The sequence below is a fragment of the Chanos chanos genome, chromosome 5, assembly GCF_902362185.1.
Source record: "Chanos chanos chromosome 5, fChaCha1.1, whole genome shotgun sequence".
Lineage (NCBI taxonomy): Eukaryota > Metazoa > Chordata > Actinopteri > Gonorynchiformes > Chanidae > Chanos > Chanos chanos.
Window position 1 is genome coordinate 47,585,732 of NC_044499.1, and position 18,070 is coordinate 47,603,801.

The window sequence follows — 18,070 nt, forward strand, 5'->3', positions numbered from 1 at the left end:
AATTTTATTTAAGAAACAAACTGTTTTTATTACATTTTCATCACATATAGGTTTTGTTTTGTGGTTTTAAAATGCTTTTTCTAAGAAGCTATTCAGAAAAGAAGTGCACCGTATGTATTGACAAACAATATCATCTTATTAATTTTGAAAAGTACATGTCACATCGTTAACCATTTAAAATGTTATACAAAAAAGATGACAAATAGCAGCAAGCTATACATCGCAGGTGAAGTGATCCATTTCATACTGTAGACAGAGCCATTGAAGTGAAGACTTAAAGTTGTGATAATGAAATCAAAGGTATAAAAAGCCTTTTAGAAACCAAAAATACCAAAAAGATATTTTCTGGTCAAATGTGAAAAATTTAAGGATTCCCGGTTAAGTTTATAATGTATTTTTTTTTTTAAATCAAAGTGTTAAATCTAAAAAAGGTTTGTATGATAAGAGTTCATATGATGTGAGCATTGTTCCAATTCTGACAGAGACACAGATAGAGATTACACTGTCTCTGCTACATCTGGTTTCATTTGACATCATGTTCCCATGTGCTTCACGATGAAACACTGACCGACACGACAAGTGCTACACACATTATGTTCACAAATGTTTGTTTCATCTGTTCCAGCGTAATTTGGACAAGACTGACATGGGAGGGTAGATAAACACATTACATTCTGACAGAAGAATGGAGTCAAACATCAGGGAGAGGGAAACATACCATCACAAGTCAGGACTTTCTGACAGATGAAAAGATTAGGGGTATTGCTATTACACTGATTTTTTTTACCGTATGTTTTCTGATGTTATGCAGTTACTTCAGAGATGTCACTTTGCATTCTTCCTGGTCCCAGATGTTTTCTGTTACTCTGAAAATTCTTTTGTAAATGATTGAATATCCTCCATTTGTCCCAGGCTTCATATGTACCTGGTCTCATGAAACTGGTGTGAGATATGAAATGTGGTGGACAAGGGTCAGAATTTGACACACTTTATGGGAAAATGTCAACATTTGACATGTTTGCAATTCCACACTCCCTCCATTGGAGGCCGCTATTTATGATTTTTTGCCGGTTGTTATTTAAATTTAAAACATGATCTCTTCAAAAATGCTAAAAAGTTGTGTGAAAAAAAGTTGTTAATCATTAAGGTTAAGAGTTTGGTGAGGAATTGGGATAGTAAATTGAAACTTTTACATGATGTAACATAATATTTACATAACATTTCAGATCATTTTTAAGCGAACATTTAATGATTTATGTGTTGAAATTCTGATTCTTGTTTCATGAAATCAGGTAGCTGGTTTTGTTTTAATTTGGAATCCTGATGTAAAAAGTATCTTTGGTGATTCACTTGAGAAAATTTGACAGTGTAAACAAATAAATAAGTATTTACAATATTTAGCAAAAGCAAAACAAACAAAACCTGCTAATTCATATCCTTGCATAGAAAAAAGACAAATAATTTACAGTAGAAATTACGACAGTTCGAATATAGTACATCTCATTCCTCTGGCAATTAGAACGTTAGAAACCACATAAAATTGCATAAAATTATTATTATTTTTTTTTAAAAAATGACTAATATGGCACATACAAAAAGGTCTAAATAAGTCAATATAAAAATGAAACCCTTAGGTTTATATTCAAGAAGGCAGGACTCAATGTGGTATTGCCAAGGCTGTTTGTGCAACAAAGCAGAGAGAGTAACATAGAGAGCTGTTTTCATTTGGATCTAGCTGAACTATTCCACGTGCTGTGAATCGAGTCTAAGGTAAATTCACTGGTACTTTCATTTCATGGATGCAAGAGGACATGATTTGGGCAGCTCTCAAATGGACTGACACATCATTTGACTGATCACTTTTGTTGAGATTTGCTGCACCTTTTTTTTGTGGTTCAGTTATATATAAAGTGTTGAGATCTTGTTAGTGTGTTATCTCTCTAAGGCGTCGTCCTCTTGTGTCATCTATCCAAGATGGTAAATTTCTCTAAATATGTCCAGGGTAGGCCGCATACTTTCTCAAATCAAATTCAGTTATCTGTAAGAAGAAAACATTTTGCTTAATTACCAAACCACATATTTTATTGAAATGTAACACACATTCAGGTTTCAGTTGCCTATCCTTATAGAGGAAGTTCATTTCAAAACAAATGATGTCATTCACTCTCTCTCACCTCTGCATTCGTATTTGAGGTCGGAGAAGTAGACGAGCTCTTGTGAGAAGACGAACAGGCCCAGTCTCCCTCCAGCAATTGTCTTATCGTAGATAGGCCCTGAGTCAGCCATAATCTGCTTCCCCTCATAAACTACAACCCTGGACAGACAACGAGGAACAAAAAATTCGGTTTAAATCAAACTTTCTTTCAGCCGGCCGAAATAAATGTAGAACATCTCGCATGAGAGACTTTACCATTCTTCTGATTTGACATGCTAAGGAAAACATTTATTTATTGATTTCTAAGAGCAGACAAGAAAATGATACATAATTTAACATGCCTTAGGTTAATGCAGCTGGAACAAAATTCAGGATATTTCAAATAGTCTAGCCGAGGCATTGTTTTGTTCTTCTGAGCTTACACAAATAACACACAATAATAGCACTGACCTCACTAAGTAATTGACCCTGTAAAATACAAATAATCTGAATGTGTGTGGTACCAATGAACTAGTGTTCGAGGCCATACCTGATGAAGCCAGTCTTAGGTCTGTGTATTAGATGCCAGCGGTATGCAGTGTAGTCCTTCCAGCCAATGTTTTTAGGGTCGTGCCAAAGGGTCCGGACCTGAAAGAGTAAAAAATAGCAATCACAGTTCTGTTCATTGGATGATTACGGGTGAGTGCTCACCAGATGTATTTTTAAAACACAGGTAGCCCGAGCTTAGGGCCTCCTTCATCCAGCCCTCTAGGCTGGAAGTCCTGCTGGGTTTTTTTTTTTTTGGTCTCACCTCATAATTAGAGGCTGATTCTTTTTTTTATCTGGAAAACAGGTTTGTGTGCTCTTTAGCCAACCAGAGACCACAGTGGTTGGTTCAAATAAAAACCCAGAAGTACCTCGGCCCTCCATAAATGGATGTGAGGAACCCTGCCCTAGCCCATAAAAAAAGAAATTTAGGCATGATGAACTTCTCCTCACCATGGACAGAGAATTTCCTGGATTATACTTGACATTCTAAGGCAAAATCTACACCTACTGAGATTAGTAGGTCTGTGTGACACAGCAGGACCACCACACTCATAGATAGATCGCATTCCTTACAAGTATGATTAAAAGTGGAAACTACTGTGAGAGTTAAGACTGAAACAACTCACCTGATTTTTTGTATTGCCCGTGTGCCACAGGGCATTGCGGAGGTTCTCCCCTGTGCCAGTAGTGGAGTTGACCACTTTGAGGGACACCCCAGAAATGCCAAAGGCTTTTGAGGGTTTGTCCTCCCAGTAAGTCTGTGTGATCTGCTTCCACATGACTACGTAGAACCGCCGGCTGGACTGATATCCAAACACAAAGCCAGCGTAGTCATCATCTCGGTCGGTGTTCACATAGAACGTACCACTGAAGTCAACCGAACTGAACTCATCAAAACCTTTGATCACAAGAAGGAAGAAGAAAGAGAGATACAAACTCGCACTGAAACCACAGTATTTGTTAAGATTACTGAAAACAGATGGAAAAAGGATAGTCAGACTTCATGGAACCAGTTAACCACTGAAGTAGTTAATATTTCAGTCTTCAAGTACTTAGTCACTCGCGTGCCTCTTGTTCACTCACTCACCAACTGCTATGCCAGGATCAGAGTTGGCTGTCTGTACCAGCTCTTTGCCCTGGTTTCGAACGACCCAGTTAGGGTCGATCTGTGTGGTTCCCTTTGGATCCAGGTGAACCATCTGGAACTTTCTGAAGTCTGTGACACTGATGGCGCTGTTCTCCGGGCAGGCATCAAAGATGTCGGGAATGCTGTCGTTGTCAAAGTCATCCTTACAGGCATCACCCCGGCCATCACCTGGGGGAACCACGAAACTGAGGTTCAGTCTGATGCAGTTCTTAATATATTCTTAATCCAGTCTAATCTAGTCTCACTTTATTTTAATGCTTTGAGATTATTTCACAGCTGGTTACATTCCTCTCTGAAGTTGTTGTTTAATAGGTTGGTAGAGACTTCTTTAAGATCATGAAGTTCTTATTAGCCTATTGTAAGGGCTTTTAGCTGCTTAGAGCAATGACTCATTATAACTGTATTATAGCGCAAAGTTCTATCGGGCAATAAAGTATTACTTTCGCTATGCAGCCAAACCGACTTGACCTTTAAAATTCCATAATAGGATTTATGACATCGCCAGCTGTAAGATAGCTGTGAAATGAAATTGGGTTGACCGTTTGATCCACGGGGCTGGTATTTAAGTGAAATTTTAGCCAAGCTAGACGCGCTTTACTTTCAAAGGGATGGGAAAAGTATGTCAGTTTCCACTGCTTTAGGCTCTGGTTACCGCAGCCAAGAGAAACCATGAGATCTCCAGGAGCTGTTCATGCCCTGACACATGTAGTTCTGTAGAAGCTCACCCAGACATACACATGGGCCAAACGTTAATTTCATCCCAATGCACTACCCAAGTCAGTTGACTCCAGAATCGGATCCAAGTGTGTTCTCATTGCATAAAGGTCGCATTCCATTAGCTTACAGTAATTTAGTGAAATGGTCAACATGGCACGGGATCTAGTTTTTAAACTGTCTGTCAGTCCTTAACTCAGTAACATAATATCCTTCTTTACATCTGAGGTATCCTAAATAAACTCGAGAGGACAACTTAATCGACCAAGCATTAGCTAAGATGCAAATTTTACGCTTTGTGAAAGTGCCTATTCATATCTACAGTTTTATCAGACATCTAGAATTTGTATATTTTTCCCGTTTCAAGTGTCAGTTCCTTGGATTACTTTAATATAGAAAATTAATTCAAGGATATTATTCCAAAATAGATGTCATTCAAAGTTAACGCTAAGACAAACTTGCACGGAAGGCCTGGAGGAACATTCCAGAAATCATTATCACTTATCTATACAGTCAGCAGAGCAACTGTGCTTGTGGGAGTTTAGAGCCAGAAGTCACAAATCAGATGCTGTCGCCGAGGGCGACAAACAGGCTCTGGCAGTGAGCATATTCCCGTTAACTCCAGAACTCTCCGGAACAACACTGATGCTACGGGTGAGGATGGCCTCATTAAAGGGTTTATGGTTGATTGGCTTGTACTTTTTGTGCTCCCATATAGACTGTACAGAAAAGGCTGTATCTGTTTTTCCATGTCATGTCTGTTTCTTTGAACTACTGTAATTTATTCAGCAGCAAGATAAATAGTAAAACAATTTTACCAAAAACGATGGTTTACAGTCATTTGTACTGTTTCTGTTACCTTTCCATTATCTCCTATATTTTCCTTACCATCAGCATCCACCTGGTCTGTGTTGGGCACCAGTCGACAGTTGTCCCGGTCGTCAGGTATGCCATCGTTGTCGTCGTCATGGTCACAGGCGTCCCCTTTGCCGTCGTTGTCATGGTCAGCTTGGTTGGCGTTGGCAATGTACGGACAGTTGTCCATGTTGTTCTGGTGACCGTCCTCATCAATATCCTGATTATTGTCACACTGATCCCCAACCAGGTCATTGTCTGAATCAGTCTACAGAAGTGAGAGTGTTCATGTTAATGACCATTCACTTAACGCTTTTACTGAGAACTGTTTCTAAGAAAACTAATTGGGTTTTCAAGGTGACGTTTGTAACAGACATGACGAAAAATGTTTTATAAATAAAGTGTACTCTGGAAGCAGAGTTTTTCAAAAAGCCAATAAAATCTATGTTACAGTTACTCTACGGTATGTTCATTCTTCAATAAAGAATGGAAGAGCTTTTATGAATTTTCTTGCTTAAAAAAAAAATCATCCATGAATGAACCAGTTTCATAAATGAACTAATTTCTCATAGGCATGTCTGAGGTGTCACTGACCTGCTGTGGGTTGTGAATTAGAGGACAGTTATCACACTGGTCACCCACTCCATCCAAGTCGGTGTCCTTCTGATCCGTGTTATAAATGAGCGGACAGTTATCCCTGTCGTCCAGAATCTCTGCAGATAGAGACAGAAAAAGGAAACAAAAGAGAAGATAAAAGAAAAAAGAGGGGAAAAAAACCCCTCTTCAGCTTCCTCCATTCAAAGTGAGCAATAAAGGAGTCTCTAAAACACAAACGTATGACAGGGTCCTCTGTACCATCTCCGTCTTTGTCGATGGCACAGGCGTCTCCTTCTCCATTGTTGTCCGTGTCGGTCTGTGAGGGATTATGCTCGTACGGGCAGTTATCACAGCGGTCGCCAACATCGTCTTTATCGTAGTCATACTGGCGAGGATTATACTGTAGCGGGCAGTTATCCTGCCGCGGCAAACGTAAACAAACAATCAGCATGCTTTCTTACTCGTTTGGCGGATAGTTAACCATTCAGACCTGTTATTTGCGTAAAAAAGATGAACTGCCCACCCCTTAGATATAGATTAATATTGCTTTGGATTAAATTGGGTTTCGAATCTCAAAATCTGTATTCAGAGCTCAGTTTAATCCAAATCTTACCCTCTCATCCACAATGTCGTCATTATCATCGTCTTTATCGCAAGCATCACCCTGCCCATCGTTGTCAAAGTCCTCCTGACCTGAGTTTGGTAGATTGGGACAGTTGTCCTATGGGAGTAAAAGACATTTTTGAGAAATTAGCATGTGCTAGCACCTGGTGAGTGCACAAAATGACCATTTGCAGTACAGATCACATATATTAGATTAAATTAAGCATATATATATATATATGCTTAATATGCTTATGCTTATTAGATATGCTTAATATATATATATATATAATTTCCCTGTTGTGAGAATTGCTTTGCTTTCTTTCTTTCTTTCTTTCTTTCTTCCTTTCTTTTTTCTTTCTTTCTTATTTTTGTATATTTTTGTCCTCTCAGTTCTCCTCACTCAACCAGCAGCTGCTGTGATTCAACATGTGAGACCTTAGACATCTTGCAGACTACGGATCGTGGTCCTGGTTTCTGTCCAGGACGTAAAATTACATAATCAGGCAATTATCCATCATGAGAAGCATGATGTAATCATTAATATCCTGAGTTCTCTCTGTACTCTCTTTACCCCTTTATTAAAGATTTCGTCGAAATGTGCATTGCTCATAAAATCGCACATTCCAAGAAGGACAATAGACGGTAAACACAGAGCTATTTTTTAACATTTTAACAAGTTTGTTTGCTTCGAGATTTATATTGCTTCCATCTATGCCGTGACAGTAATTTCCCTCTAATTGGGGAACTATTCTTTGAAATCAGTTTTTAGCTTTTTAGCAATTCTTCGCTGGAAGGATTGTGATGAACACATGTAGACTACATTCCTCTCTGAATTCATCAGTATCACTAAAAATAACTGAATGTCTTTATTCTTTTAGCCTCTGTCCGTACGACTCTAAGCGACATACTCAGAATCAACGTTGGCAGACATTCCATCGCTGCATTTGAAGGTGACCTTGTGAATCTATGTGTGAGATAACTGTGGATGACGAAGTACCTTTTTGCAGTGGTAGGTGGCATTTGCTCTGCATGCCAGGTCTTGATTGGGCCAGCCGTCCAAGTCAAAGTCCTCTCCACAGACGATACCGTCGCCGGCGTAGCCGATACGACACTCACACCTGTACATGGGGTCGGTGAAGTGACTGAGGAAGATGCACTGTGCATATTTGTGGCAGCTGTGACTGTTATCCTTACAGGGATTGTACGGCTCACACACCTTTTTATGGAGAAAGAAAGGAAGAAAGAAAGAAAGAAAGAAAGAAAGAAAGAAAGAAAGAAAGAAAGGAAGGAAGGAAGGGAGGAAGGAAGGAAGGAAGCAAGAAAGTAAGTAAGGAGGAAAGAAAGAAAGAAAGAAAGAAAGAAAGAAAGAAAGAAAGAAAGATAGAAAGAAAGATAGAAAGAAAGAAAGAAAGAAAGAAAGGAAGGAAGGAGGGAAGGGAGGAAGGAAGGAAGGAAGCAAGAAAGTAAGTAAGGAGGAAAGATAGAAAGAAAGAAAGAAAGGAAGGAAGGGAGGAAGGGAGGGAGGAAGGAAGGCAGGAAGGAAGGAAGGAGGAAAGAAAGAAAGACAGAAAGAAAGAAAGAAAGAAAGAAAGAAAGAAAGAAAGAAAGAAAGAAGGAAAAAGAGGTTCAACGTGAGAAAATCATTGCATGTTTAAGTTACACACTAACACCCACTGTCATTTGTATGGTTTTGGTATGTCTTTCCTCACCCCGGTCTACTGTTATATGTTGCAGGGACAAGCGCTGTCTGAACAGTGAGTATCGTGGGAGTTTAGTGCTGTTTTATTGACCTGTTTGTTGCGCTTAGCTGCCTCCACTCCCATGCCGTAAGGCTGGGGGCCCTTGTATCGTGGAGGACAGGGAAGACAGTGGAATCCTGGGTCTGTGTTCACGCACTGCTGGACCCCTCCTACTTTATGACAGAGATCTGACACCATATCACACTGCAGAGAGAGAGAGAGAGAGAGAGAGAGAGAGAGAGAGAGAGCGTTGGATTAATGAGAACTTCATCATATGGTACATAATGAAAACATCCTTTTTTTTTTGAGTAGAACTTAACTCTTTACGTCGACTTAATAACTAATCAGACAGGATCGTCAACTGTCATACACCTGTAGAAAAAACTGACCTCATTGACATCCTCACAGGTGGTGCCATTTCCACGGTAACCCTGAGGGCAAGGCCCACACTCCCATGAGCCATCGGCATCTGTGCTACACTCCACTCCACCAAAGCAGGGGTTGGACAGACAGCCATCTGTCAAAATAACACAGCAAGTGCCATAAAACAAAAAGCTTTCCATAAAAAAAAATGCTGCTCAAAATATTAACTGCTGTTTTTTTTTTTTGTTTTTTTTTTTCTTTTCGTTTTATGAAACGTGCGCACGTCCAAGTTTCGAGGCTTTTAGGATTACTCGTGAACTGTGAGTGAGGTAGCTGGAGGTACTACGCTATGAAAAGGCTCAAGACCATGGTCACGCAGGAACGTTCCCTGTGTCTTTTTCTTTCTGGGAAAGACGGCAAAAAGAAGAGGCCCTTCCCGTTTAAGCACTCACCAATGGGGCAGTCCTGTTTGTTACAGACTTCATTTTCGATGGCGTCTCCCATGCACTTCCTGCCGCCGTGTTCTGGGGCGGGGCTGTTACACTCTCTGGTACGACTCTTCAGGCCCCCTCCGCATGTTGCCGAGCAAGTCGCCCACGGCGACCAGGGGCCCCAACCGCCGTCAACTGTACAGAGACACCATGTGAGCTTACAGTGGGCTGCGTTAGACATGCCAACAAACACTGCCATGTATAATCTCTGGGCTTACTACAGATTGGGCTTACGATACACATCCTGTTTAAACAGCTGCACTTGGGCCTTTTGAAATAGGTTGCGTAATCCAAGGCACACATTGGATTTGACACTGTCCATCTGTTTGTTGTTTGGAGTTACGCTGCATTTGTTCATTTTATTATTTAGTTTTATGTGGTCTTTGTTCCACTTGAACAATCAAATCATCAGAAAAAAAAAAGGTGAAAAAATGCACTAAGGAGAAATAATATTTTATTTCAGTTTTAAACCAAAGATGTCATTAACGGCGGTCAGATTGGATACATTTTCCCATAATTTGAGTCGCTGATTTCAAACTGGTTTTTCTTTCTCTCTCTCTCTCTCTAATTGGGTTGCACATTGTATTAAGTAGTTGAACTGATTTAAAACCCCCTCAACACTCAACACCATGTGCTTTGTTGATGTGGAAATATAAAATAAACAGTCAAATCTGCAGAAGACGCAGCACATAGGTCCCTTTCTTTCTCTTTTTCCTCTGGAACACCTCCTCGCAGAAACTACACAGCAAAGAGAGAGAGGGGGGGGGGTTGGGGTTGGGGGTGGGGGGTTGCCAGCTACTAAGCCTTTGGTGTTACTGGGTAGAAGTTTTGGGTTGAAGGTTTTGGGTGTTTCCAAATGAAGACAGTCATTCTCTTTGTCTGACTGATGAGTCTATCCGTTGTGAATGTCCAGAGTGTCTTAGTCATAATCTCTTTGCGGTAAGTTTAACCAACCCTATGGAGATGTACCCACACTGCGTTAATGATAGTTAAGAGTACTGGAAAAAATGACATCACTCCTTCTGTCTCTCTCTCTCTCTCTCTCTCGCACTCTCTCTCTCTATCCCTGTCTTTCTCTCTCTCTCTCAGCTCACAGCTGGCAAACAGGGCTACAAGCAGAGGCTAGTGAGATTGGTTGTTAAGTGAATGTTCACGTGGCTGAACGTTTGTGATTGGTCACATCTGGACTGTCATACTCACTAGGGCAGGGCTCAGCCTGGCAGCTTTGTGTCTCTCTCCCTTCACCCTGGCAGTCTTTGCCTCCTCTCTGAGGGACAGGGGAATTACAGTGACGGATTCGGGTGATCAACCCCTCCCCGCACGTCACTGAGCAGGAGGACCAGGGAGACCACAGACTCCAGCCGCCATCCTGTCGAACTGACCACAAAAAAAAAAAACAGCCCATAAGATGAGGACAAAACCAAAGACGTTGACAATGAAAGCATTTAAAATAAAGAAACCAGTGGAACACAGTTTTGTTCCAGGAACAGTTCTTTTGACTTCAAATGGGAAATTCTGTGTACTTGTTCCTTTCCTTAGAAGGTAGCCCTTGTCCAGTCATCCACAATAAGCAGCATAGACACTTAGAGTAAAACACGGTTTCTCTGGTGTTGTAAAACTCTTTTTCTTTTTGAGAGATTTTAACAGAGCCTGTGTGGCGGTGTGGTTACCTCGTCTGTCGCATTTTGCCAGGCTGCATTTGCGGGTCTGGATGGAGGGTCCGGAGCACGTGTTACTGCTGTCGTCACAGGAACGACCACGCTGCTGCGTCCCGCTTCCGCACGTCACTGTGCACTGAGTCCACTCTGACCACGGAGACCAGCCGTCCTCATTGTCGGGCAGAGCTGCTCACAGAACCATACACACACACATACACACACACACACACACATGCACATACACACACATACACATACACACACATATACACATACACACACACACACACACACACACACACACACACACACACACATACACACACACACACACACATACACATACACACACACACACACACACACACACACATACACATATACACACACACACACACACGTATATAAAATTTGCTGGAAAAGCACAGTTATTCAGAAGTTTCAAACAAGAGCGAGTATACAGGCACACACATATGAACATGCGTGTTATGTATGACCATGTCTATGCATGTGAAGCTGGTTGGCTGGCATACGTACGAAGGCAGACTGGACAACACTCCCCGTCAATGAAGGACGGGTTGGCACAGGCCACTGCAGGGCATGTGATCTGACGACACACCACCTTTCCCTCCTGTCAAAGAACGAAAAAAAAAGGTCACTCACACTAACCATACAACTCACTCTGAGTAGATTAGAATAGCACCTACAGGGTGATACTCCGTTGATAAACAGCCAGGTAAATAAAAACTAGACACAACATAACCGTATATTCCTTGACTAGGCTACACAACAAATTTATCCGTTTTTACCACTTTTTCATGAACTTTGAGACTTTTTGGTACAATCCACACTTGCTATTACTGAAACTGCGTAGCCATGTAATGCAACATAACCTTTTTACGTAATGTCAAATCAGCCCTGCGTAACTCTGAGAAATTTTACCTCAGAAAAAACAAGCGCACGCGTTTTCGCCGCATAAATTCCTCAGTGAATTTCACGTATTACCACCCCCTGCCGTTCCGCCCTTCTCCCCCCTCCCGGTCCCAGAGAGGATGGCTGCACTGACCTGACAGGTGCACTTGGTGCAGCTATCGACGATCCAGTCCTCCTTATCCTCAAACAATCTGCCATCGTGCCAGCACAGGCTCTGCTCCGCAGGGTTCTGCAGCTGGTTCAGTGCGTCGCGCATCACCGAGTTCTCCTCTGTCTGCACACAAGATTGGGAGCGTGTTAGATTATCTCTGGGAATGATAATTATGCCCCGAAATAAAAAAACTTGTATGTGGGTTCGCATGCGGCGCGTAACGAGCACTTGAGAACATTACGTGCTTGTGAATAATTGCAGCGTCATAGATGTAGAAATGAAATGGAAAGTAAATCTGAAGTGAATTCTGTGCTATACCAGAAAACTAGCGTTAGCGCGTTTGTTGAAATTAAGTCAGGAATACATGAGGCACCAGACAGTCTAAATGCACCAAAGGGACCTTAACACACACACACACACACACACGCCTACAACGGATTCCACCAGTTGAATGGTCATAAATTTCCATGAAACAGGGAAAGTGTAAAAACATGCAATGATTTACTGTGCAAACATTCCTTCCTCAGGTATGTGAACACATACCAATTATGGGGCCAATTACATGTTTAACACTTATGGAAATTGGAAAATGATGAAACATTGCCATCAGTAGTCGTGGATTCAGCCCAAATTCTGATTTTAGACTTTTCTCAAATGGCTGTCCACCAAAGCAATGAAAAGTCAAGCTGACAAGCTGAGAACTCCGTGGCGTTCCGGGAGAGATCGAGGGTTGAATCGCAACACCCCACCCCCCAACCCCTGGCAAGGGCAGGGAGAGAACCTTACCACTTTCTGGAGTCCATCGATGAGGTTGCTGACGACAACGCGGAGGCCCTTCAGTTCCTGAAAGAGGTTATTGAGCTCCTCGCAAGAACGTTCACACATGACCTCTGAGGAGCTGGTGGCAGGAGGGTCCGTGTTCGGGCCAATCACATTGGTGGAGATGGAGGAGGAGGTCACGTCCACTACCTCGGTACTTTCACTCACAATGTTCTCCTCTTCTACAGACAGAGAGAAGTGGAGATGGAGAAGAATGGATAATGAAGAACAGTGATGATGGAAGTTGGGACATGGAGGGAGAAAAGTTGGACATTTGGAAGTTAAACAATTTGGAGTTGTGGCACTGACATCACCGAGAGTTTGCTGGTTGTTTTTTTTTGTTAGAATCTGCAATGTATGGTTTTGTAGCTGTTTGGTTCTAAAAATTGGTACAGAAAACTTCTTTCATTTTTTTTCTCTGACTATTTAAGTGATGTATTGCTGAAAAAAATCAGTTACAACAAGAAAAATGGAAAGTTGGAGAAACCGTTGAATGACTGCAGTTTAACTTTTATCAACCTTATTTCTAGCCCCATAAAGACTAAACGTCCCTTACAAATTACAGTTTAGATAGCTCATTCTCTCAGTGTCCACTGAGTAATAAAACATGTTTTGAAAAACCAGTGAGGACCCCATCAGGAAAAGTGTTTTAATTGGCTAAACGGGTAACACAGCGTTTTTAAACGAGCGTTCCTTCTCCAAGGGGGCACGGCGTTGCGCAAACACAATCTGGAAATTTAATACATGGCTCTGCCGTCGTATCGCGCACGAAACAGACATCCAGGAAACACAGGCTTGTCAAGAGGCCTCATTCTCTCTGCCTGTCGAGCTCTCCCCAGAGACTGGATGGCAGTCAACCGCAGCGAACGGGAAGAGCACGCTTTGCAGAAAACGGTAAGCGCGGAAAACCCAACGCGCGGAATTTAACAACGGAAAAGTTGCTTACAGTCAGATGACAAAACGTGTTTGCAATAAAGCTTCATTGTGCGCTGGACTCGCAGAGCCAAAAGAATACGTTTCAGGGTCCTCTGTGTCATCGCGCGTGTGGAAATTTTCTGCCGTGGCAAAGGTTCGTTTCATGGGCTGTTCGTCGGGGCTGTTCTCTCGCCCTCTCTCTTTTTTTGAAGAGAACGATTTTGAAGTTATTTTGGGAGCTTCAGAAATGAAGCGTTGAATTAAAGAAACCACAGGCAGGGCAGCTGCTTGTGAAAGCCCACCTACTGGGCACGATTGTAAACACTGTCCTGAAAAGGACAACTCAAAAACACACACGCACACACAACTTCATTCACATATGCAGTGAGCAAGTATTTAAAAGTAGCGTTTCTTTTTTGAGGAGAGATGACTTCATTTGTCCATTGTATAATTTTGAATGTAAAATGTAATTAAAGATGCCACAGGGCAATCTAAAGCATAGAAAAACAATGTTTTATCTCACCAAAATGTGGTTTGGTGTAACGGAAGTGCTAACCATCTCCTTTAACCTTTGTTTCCAAGTCTCTGGATTTCATGACTCTCATTCTGTGTGTCCTACAACAGTGCATGACCCATCCAGAACAAGACGGTCGGGTTTTTCCCCAAGACAGTTCAAAAACACCATTTAGACAGCTCCAGGCATGAAACTGTGATTTCCTTTGTGTAGTTATAATGTGAGTGCTCTTTTGCTATGCACATGAAGATTAATGTATTATTTTTGGATGTATGGTGCTGAAGCCAAGAGTTCACCCACAGACCTGCTGGTCATTCACTAAACAGCAATCAAAAGGTCTCTAATCATAAGAGCATGTTGGCTTAAAATCTGTCTCCATTGGACCCTGTTCTCTACTCCGTACATTTTTTCTGTGTCTGTTTAATCTATTTAAGTCTCTAGTGAGCACTTGCAAGTGTGTAGGGGTGTGTGTGTGTGTGTGTGTGTGCGTGTGTGCATGTGCGTGTGTGTGTGTGCGCGTTGTGCGTGTGTGTGTGTGTGTGTGTGTGTGTGTGTGTGTGTGTTTTTATGAGCCAACTTCCTCTGTCTTTTCTCTGTTTTCTTGTACTGGTCCATGTCTCTCGTCTACACACATGGCTTCTGACATTTGAGACCAGTGGCCAAAGAAGAAACAGGCCAAAATAAAATAACTTCCTCGGCTTCAGAGGTATAGCTATCATTTAGCAACATTAACCTACTTATTTGCAACACAGACATGACCATCATGTGATGAATGACCTAAACGTATGTAAATAAGTACATTATGACAAAGCCACCTATGCAGTCATGAGCCTTCCTCACTAATCATTTCTCTCAGTCAAACATGTTGTGGCATATCTGTGTCTGGGAGAATGTGTGCACTGCCGACTGGTGAGTGTGTGTGTGTGTGTGTGTGTAGCTCAAGCTGTTTGTCTTTTATAGTTGACTGCCAAGTGTTAAAATACCATGAGAAGAGTGCGTCCCCAGTAAGTGTGTCTGCTCTTAGAATCAGGTTTTTTTTCTCTCCAGTGCTGACAGGGAATTCTGAGAGTCAGCTGCCGGCATACAGAAATAGAAGAATTGACTTTGAAACAAAGTGGTAGACCACAGAATTGAGCTCTAACGTCAGACCACAGAACATTTCATTTTCATTGTGAAATTACAGATAAACAGTTTAAAAAATCTTGGTCTTGGAAAACTACTTGGCTGTGTCATACCTATTCCAAAAGCATACACACACACACACACTATAGACCAAAGAAGGAAACATCTGACACACATCTTGTCTCTCTCAAATCATCCCTGTAAACCACAAATGAATTCAGTCATGTCCCGAGTGTGCTTTAGAGAGGAATAATTTCTGTCTCACAGAACGAACCGTAGAAAAATATACAATAACGACTTTGTTGTCCAGATGGTTTAAAATGGGCGTGATTGCACTTTACAGCGTGATTGCACTTTACAGTATGGTTACATGCTTGTCTTCATACAAAGTGAGCCAGCACATCTGATTTCAATGCAATACTGACTGGTTCCATCTCAGATGGTGATAGTATACTGATTATATACGGCGGTTGCACACAAGTCAAACTGTTGTTCATGCCGAATGGAGGGGACAAAAATTAAAATGTCTTCAAATGCTTCTCAGCATTCAGTTTCAAACCAAATGATGGTGAAAGCAGCAGTGAAGATGATGTGTTATGAGGTTATTTCGGCTTCGATGCACTGACGTGATTTGTGTTACAGTGGAGCAGAGGGTATGAAATACCTGGATTTGAAAGATCACATCCACGATACTCCAGGATATCCTCAAGTGGAGTGTCGAAGATAAACTGCACATTCTGCAGCAAACCCTGAAAGAGACAAACTAAGTTATAATCTACTGTAATAGAGCAGAGCTCTAAATCTGAAACAGAAGGTAATGTCTAGATTTTTGGTATTCGAAGCTGGTTTTGAAGTGAGTGGTGCTCATAGGAGACACCCAAGAGAAAACCAAATGTACAAGGGAACTAGGCATGGTAAGTGCTCATTTGATCAGACCAGATATTCTATTTGTCATTTGAAAACATACACAAGTGCATTTGTTTAGGCAGAAACACACACACACACACACAACAAATATTCTCACCCTGAAATGATTTTCTCGTGTGTCGCCCTTGGCAACAAACATGCGCCCTCCAGCGGCGCTCAGGTATTCATAAAACGGTTCGTCCAGAATAAAGCTGTCAATCAACCTGCAGCCCACGTACAGTGTCGTTGTCTCACCGTGTACGTGGAGCGTGACATTCTTCCACTGTGAGTCTGACAGGTCAACGTCCTCGAACGAAATCACATTGCGTGAGCCGTCCGCCCACCAGTAAACCAAATCCAGGGTGTTTGTGCGTCCATCTGAAACGACTTCAAATTGCCGCCGTTGTCCAGGGCCTTCTAGAGACAGAATAGTGCCACGGGACGTACGGTCCTGACGCAGCGTGGCTATTAAGATGAAACCTTCGTTGTTTTGGATTTGCTGAAGCAGCTGTTGTAGCGCTGCGGGGCTGACGGAGGGAAGCTGGTCAAAACGGATGAAGCGGTACGCTGGCGCGTCCGGATCTAGGCCTTTGAAAAGCTTTACACCAATGGTCTTTCGGGAGATGCCACTGGCTTCAAAGAGGTCAAACACGGTCTCATCCTCCACCTCTCCGTCTATGAGAGATTGTGAAAAAGGTTGACACTGAATTAAAGAGACACATCAATGATTTTGCCTACTTTTAACTCATCATAGTTAATTAAAAATATATGACTGTTTACAACAAAAGTAAAGTCTGAGATAATTACCTGGAGTGAGAGCCGAAGCGCTCAGAAACAAACAGATCAACCAGACGTGACATCTTCTGAGAGTCATAATGCCTTTGGACATAAGACAAGCACCTGCACGTTGGTGTCTTTCATTTTTTTTTTCGATTTTGCGATTAAGATGACACTTTTCTCAGTTTCTCAGAGCGTGCAACACATTTGATATATATTTAAGTTAGACATCAATTCATGAAAAAGAAACAAACAACAACAACAACAACAACAACAACCCATTTCGGAAAATCCTGTAAAGAGTATTGTGCATGCTCAGCTTTCCAGCAGCATCAAAACTCGGCATTCTAGGGTACCCAAAATAGCGGGCTTTGGCGCGCGCAGAGTATTGCTTTAGCATGAACCCTAAGAAACCGTGTGTAATTATAAAAGCTGTGAAAGCACCGTGCATTGTTGTTAATCATAAAACATTACGCCAAAACCATCCCTTTAATATGTGGTACACTAACTGGCCACCAACGGTAAAGATAAAAGTTCCGTGTAGAATATAGAAGCGGGTATTTCTTACCTGAAGAAAGGACGACGTCCTTTTATTATTAAGAACTTAAGTGAGATCTCTTAAAAGAGTTCGAAAAACCGATTAAATTTCTTCATTAACCAGATTCTCAGTGTTGAGGACAGCAAAAAATAATCCAAAAAGCACCGTGCGTAATATCCGACCCCAGCGGCTTCTGTGCACTGGGGCTTTGAGTGATGCGCGCACAAAGTTTACTGATGTTGCAGTTGTATTCGCCGTCAGTCAGTTTACATTCTACATTTATTTTAATGTGCAGATGCGCAATGAGGTTATGATATCAAGCATCAAGTATTTCCTGACGACTGCAGCCTCGTCAGTTGCCTCCGCAAAACTAAGACCCTTGAATTCACTTTTATTAATAGTGTGGTGTGCGCTTCTTCGCTTTCGAGGAGGAGTCTTTAAGAGAGAGAGAGAGAGAGAGAGAGAGAGAGAGAGAGAGAGAGAGAGAGAGAGAGAGAGAGAGAGAGAGAGAGAGAGAGAGAGAGTTTGTGGTTTACGTCGGT

At 41.8% G+C, this 18,070-nt stretch overlaps 1 protein-coding gene across 1 annotated transcript; it reads right to left on the bottom strand.

The window, feature by feature from the left end:
- Positions 1 to 1,657: 1,657 nt before the first annotated feature.
- On the bottom strand, positions 1,658 to 17,087 carry thbs2b (thrombospondin 2b). The gene is made up of 21 exons (XM_030775124.1): positions 17,021 to 17,087; positions 16,332 to 16,888; positions 15,972 to 16,056; positions 12,724 to 12,938; positions 11,920 to 12,060; positions 11,391 to 11,484; positions 10,866 to 11,039; positions 10,396 to 10,572; positions 9,157 to 9,330; positions 8,731 to 8,858; positions 8,393 to 8,545; positions 7,600 to 7,818; positions 6,610 to 6,717; positions 6,255 to 6,414; positions 5,994 to 6,112; positions 5,433 to 5,667; positions 3,771 to 3,998; positions 3,310 to 3,581; positions 2,685 to 2,782; positions 2,175 to 2,314; positions 1,658 to 1,677 (listed from the first exon to the last, which is right to left on the bottom strand). Exons 1-21 carry the CDS (start codon positions 17,085 to 17,087, stop codon positions 1,658 to 1,660), a joined length of 3,564 nt encoding a protein of 1,187 aa, XP_030630984.1.
- Between the last annotated feature and the right edge of the window lie 983 nt (positions 17,088 to 18,070).

Coding starts and splice junctions, on each gene's coding strand:
- thbs2b (XM_030775124.1), bottom strand. CDS start 17,087: ATGACTCTCAGAAGATGTCACGTCTGGTTGATCTGTTTGTTTCTGAGC. Junction 8,546..8,730: donor CCTGTGAGGATGTCAATGAG/GTCAGTTTTTTC, acceptor CTCTCTCTGCAG/TGTGATATGGTGTCAGATCT. Junction 5,668..5,993: donor TAATTCACAACCCACAGCAG/GTCAGTGACACC, acceptor TCACTTCTGTAG/ACTGATTCAGACAATGACCT.